Raw genomic sequence first — 5396 nt, forward strand, 5'->3', positions numbered from 1 at the left:
ACAAAGATCACTATCCACTACAATATCTACAAAGATACACTAACCACCTATAACAAAACCATCCGTCTAGCAAGGAGAGAATATTTCTCCAACATTATTACAGAAAATGCCAGAAATTCCAGAGTTCTTTTCTCCACCATTGACCAGCTGCTAAACACTGTCCCTGCCCCACCTCCATCCTCAGCAGTTAAATGTGAAGAGCTTGCTTTGTTCTTCAAGAACAAAATAACTTTGATCAGAGCGAGTATTATTAATAGTGGGGTCGAAACTGACATCAGTAGATTCTGCAACATAACCATGAGCACATTTACCTGTATCACACTTAGTGAACTTTCCAAAATTGTCAGCGAATCTAACTCCACAACCTCAGATATTGATCCTATACCCACAACATTCTTTAAGCGAGTGTTTGATAGTGTCTCAGGTCCGGTGCTAGAGATTATAAACACATCCCTTAGAACTGGCGTCTTCCCAGATGCCTTCAAAACAGCTGTTGTAAAGCCCCTATTAAAGAAACCCAAATTGGATAACAGTCTACTTGCAAATTACAGACCAATATCAAACCTTCCATTTATTAGTAAAGTACTGGAAAAGATAGTTTTAGTCCAATTAAATTCTTTTCTTGAAGAAAATAACATCCTGGAAGTCTCGCAGTCAGGTTTCTGGAAATATCAGAGTACTGAAACTGCTCTCACCAAAATAATTAGCGACCTCAGACTAAACTCTGATGCAAATAAAGTCTCTATCCTTATCCTGTTAGATCTCAGTGCAGCATTTGATACAATTGATCACGACATCCTAATCAATAGACTGGAAAAGCTTATTGGGTTCACGGATAGTGTATTGAACTGGCTGAAATCATATATCACAGGAAGGAAGTTTTATGTTAGTTTAGGTGACCATAGGTCCAACAAACATGAGAACTGCTATGGGGTTGCTCAAGGAAGCTGCTTAGGTCCATTACTTTTTTCTCTTATATGTTACCACTCGGCGACATAATCAGAGAACATAACATAGATTTCCATAGCTATGCGGATGACACACAACTATATATATCCACTGAACCCAACGATGCAACGGCCATCAATTCCATTACCAACTGCCTGTTGGCAATAAACAAATGGATGAATGATAACTTTCTTAAATTAAATGAAGACAAAACCGAAGTCCTACTATGTAGCCCCAAATCCAAAAGAGAGATGCTTATTAAGAATCTTGGAGGCTTAACCCCCTGTCTTAAACCAGAGGTGACGAGTCTCGGTGTAATCCTGGACTCAGATTTGAATTTCAACTCTCACATTAATAAAGTGACCAAAACAGCTTTCTTTCACCTGAGGAATATAGCAAAGGTACGACCATTCATAAACCAAAATGATGCAGAGAAGTTAATTCATGCTTTTATATCCAGCCGGCTGGACTACTGTAACGCACTTTTCACTGGTCTTCCCAAGAAAACCACTGAAAGACTACAGCTCATTCAAAATTCTGCAGCTAGATTATTAACCAAAACTAAAAGGAGAGAACACATTAGTCCTGTCCTAGCTACTTTACACTGGCTCCCTGTTACCTTCAGAATTGACTTTAAGGTCCTTTTCCTCACATACAAAGCTCTACACGGACAAGGACCTAGCTACATTGCTAACTCCTTTATAAACTACACACCAGCTAGAACACTGCGATCATCAAATGCAGGCCTATTAGAGGTCATCAGAAGCAGTCATAAGAAGATTGGTGATTCGGCCTTTGTCAATTACGCCCCAAAACTATGGAACAAATTACCCATAAATATTAGGGAAGCAAACACTCTAGACATTTTTAAAAGACAGCTTAAAACCTACCTTTTTACCGAAGCATTTAAGTAATTTTATCTCAAAAGGGTTTTCCTACTTTTAAAGTTGTTTTCTCTCTTGAACAGAGATCTTATTTTTTTAATTGTTTATCACTTGTATTATGGTTTTTATTGATTTTATGTAAAGCACCTTGAGCTACAATTCTTGTATGAAATGTGCTATATAAATAAAGTCTTACTTACTTACTTACCAAGACTTGTATGGGCTCTGGGGGTGAATGTGAGAGATATTAAACTCCACTGAAGGGAGAAGTGTACTCAGCTCCGCTCAGCAGAGGAGACAGAGACCCAGGCTCCTCTCAATCATGTCCTACTATGAGGTATGCGGCAAGGTCTTATTCAGCTTTGTTGTTGTATTTACGTATCTATGATTTGTAGGTGTACATTGAAGGTCATTTTACAACTGCTCCCCAATGGAAGGTCCCACAGTCACAATGTGGCAGGTCTGTCTAGTTATTTGGGCTTTATCTTTAGATAAAGGATATTTATAAAAAGGATAAAGGATCATTATAGTCTGGAAAGTTGGTCTCAGCAAATAGAAAGATGATTGTGCAACTTAAAAAATATATGTTTGGTCAAGAATCTTTTCAGTTCAATTCAGAACAGTCATCATGTCATCCTTTTTATCAAGGCAAGTTATGGTGGCTTATGGTGAAACTGCTTATTCTATCTCACTTCATCTACTAGTGTCTTTCTATGTATCTCATGACTGTTGCCATCTCTCTCCCCCTCCTATCCGTCTCTCTGTCTCTCCCTCCCTACAGCATATTGTGTTTGACTATGACATAAACGACACTGGTTCTGGCGACTTGGGGCTGGCTCTGGAGGATCCGCATGACCTGGATCAAGTTATAACCCCTGACCTCCAGAGAGTGTTCCTCCCTGTGGTCTACGGCTTCATCTTTGTCCTGGGCATCACTGGGAACGGCCTGGTGTTGATGGTGCTTGGCTGCCAGCGCAGGTGAGAATAAAGAAGACGATGACAAAGATGTTATATTAGTTTAGTCCTTTAGTAAGTTTAGTTAGTTACTTTGTACATTTTAATCTTTTGAAAAAGAAAGAACGAAAGATCCGTACATTCGTTTATTATATGCACCTTCCTGTCACAGTAAATTCCTTGTTTGTGTTACAACACATTACATGGCGGATAAAACACATTCTGATTCTGATGTAGAAGATGACACAAAATGGTTTTATCTGATTGTCCCCAGGTCAAAATTGAGTCTGACAGACCGCTACCGGCTGCACCTCTCTGCTGCCGATCTTCTCTTTGTGCTGACGCTCCCGTTCTGGGCAGCGGATGCCGCCCTGACGGACTGGCATTTCGGATTAGGAACCTGTGTGGCCGTGCACGTCATCTACACGGTGAACCTGTATGGGAGTGTGCTCATCCTGGCCTTCGTCAGTCTGGACCGCTACCTAGCTGTGGTCAAAGCAACAGACGCGCACACCTCACGCACGAGACAGCTACTGGCACGGAGACTGGTGTTTGTAGGTGAGCTACGTCTCTAGCCTCATCCCTCTCTCTATCTCTCTCATGACGTGCCCATGCTTCAGATGTATGCACAGGGGTACATCTTCACTTGTATTCTCCATCTCCTGATCTAACCACCGAATCTCCTCTTTGTCTCCCTCACCCCCTCTCCTTTCCAGGAGCCTGGTCGCCTGCGGCTCTCTTGGCCGTGTCAGACATAGTGTTTGCCAGGACTTGGGAAGCAGGAGATGGGACAATTGTGTGCCAGCGCTTATACCCAGCTGACAACGCTCCTCTCTGGGAGTCAGTGCTCCACCTGCAGCTGGTGTTGGTGGGCTTGCTGGTACCGGGCCTAGTTTTGCTGGCGTGTTACTGTGTCATCGTGTCCAGGCTGACACGCATCGGGCCTCTGCAGGGGCAGAGACAGAAGCGCAGAGCTGTCAGGACCACTGTGGCGTTGATCCTCTGCTTCTTCCTGTGTTGGCTCCCGTATGGTGCTGGCATCACTGTGGATGCCCTCATGCGCCTACAGGTCCTTCCCAGGGGCTGCAGTCTGGAGGTGGTGCTGAGTGTGTGGCTGGCGGTGGCTGAACCCATGGCATTTGCCCACTGCTGTCTAAACCCGCTGCTGTACGCCTTCCTGGGGGCGGACTTCAAGAGGTCCGCCAGACAGGAGGACTCAACACTGGGTCTCCTCATCTCCAGTATGACAAGCCCACCTCCTAGACGCCCAGGAACCTCTACTACCACAGAGTCTGAGTCATTTAGTCTACACTCCAGCTAACAGGATATGGGTGTGGATGTAGGTGTGGGTTGGATGAGGGTGTAAATGCTTTGTCCTATATATGGGAAGAGGGTAGTCTGCTGATCCATGACTTTGTCCCTTGTCTGAAAGATAAACGTTTCTGTAAATAGGGTTTGTGGGTCACTGATGTTGTTGTTTTTAAGTTTGTTTATATACAATAAAATTTCGAAATGAAATGTTCTCACTTTTTGTCTTACTCTTCCTGTCTCTCAGAGTTGTCAGTATGTATGTGTGTGTGTGTGTGTTAGTTTCAATTATTTTGGAGGTGTTCACCCTCCCTCCATCCCAGTTAGTGCTGGTAGTCTTGGATGTGTCTATATCACTGTCATCATCATCACACACACCAACTATGACTCAACTTTGACTCATGATGGTTCTAAACAAACGCATGTCAAAAGCACTGAAACATTATATTGAGAATGAAACTATGCTTCCTCCTCCTCCTCCTTATTTTAGAATATACAAGGAGCAAAACACATTATTACAATGCCACATTAGTGCAGGGGGCTCACAAGGACCCGGAGACAGCGCGAGGGTGATGTAATAGACAACGCAGACAACATAGCTGTGGTCAAAACGACCCCGATCAGAATCAGAATCAGAATTGGTGTTTATTCGCCATGAAAGTTTGCACAGACAAGGAATTTACTTTGGCAGGAGAGCCTACCTAGGCAGCCATTTTCGGCGCCAACTAGAATGTTACAGCATAACATGAGGAGAGAGGAGGAGAGAAAAAGGCAACCCCCAGACAATGCTCCTAGAGGAGTACAGTGTGGGAACAGACAAAAACCTCAGCACATAAGCACAACAACATTTACAAAAACACGTGACTTGCAACGGGAATTGGGGGGTAGACAAGCAGCATCTGGACCTGCAGCTATGGTAGGCGCTGGACACAGACCCGCCAGCCACCCTGGGGAAACAAGCAGGCGAAGGCGTTGGATGGGGTGGGGGGGTGGTGATATCTGTAGTAGGTGAAAGTTAATGTGTGAGTAGGTCTGGGTTGGCGCCCTCGACCTAGGCCACAATCAGTCCGATTCTCCCTATGCAGATTGTGTTGACCAGGAGACATCCTTGGTCATGACCCGGGCAGAGACCAAACCACAGATGTCGTGGGGGGGGAGGGAAGAGCAAGATAGTCCCGCTTCAGCGCTCTCCAGGGGAGTTGTTTCCCTGCGACGGCCTTGGCCAAGGCCTGTGCTGGTTACGGGGCCGAAAGTGAATAAGATTGGGGTAGTTGTTCTGACAAGTAGCCGCAACTCAATTTT

At 44.4% G+C, this 5396-nt stretch overlaps 1 protein-coding gene across 1 annotated transcript; it reads left to right on the plus strand.

The window, feature by feature from the left end:
• The first annotated feature begins 2154 nt into the window (after positions 1 to 2154).
• Positions 2155 to 4107, plus strand: LOC136954033 (C-X-C chemokine receptor type 4-like). Its single transcript, XM_067247561.1, has 4 exons — positions 2155 to 2169; positions 2614 to 2810; positions 3061 to 3344; positions 3503 to 4107. The coding sequence occupies exons 1-4, from the start codon at positions 2155 to 2157 to the stop codon at positions 4105 to 4107; spliced, it is 1101 nt and encodes a 366-aa protein (XP_067103662.1).
• The last annotated feature ends 1289 nt before the right edge of the window (positions 4108 to 5396 follow it).

Source organism: Osmerus mordax, chromosome 12 (genome assembly GCF_038355195.1).
Source record: "Osmerus mordax isolate fOsmMor3 chromosome 12, fOsmMor3.pri, whole genome shotgun sequence".
In the NCBI taxonomy this organism is placed as follows: domain Eukaryota; kingdom Metazoa; phylum Chordata; class Actinopteri; order Osmeriformes; family Osmeridae; genus Osmerus; species Osmerus mordax.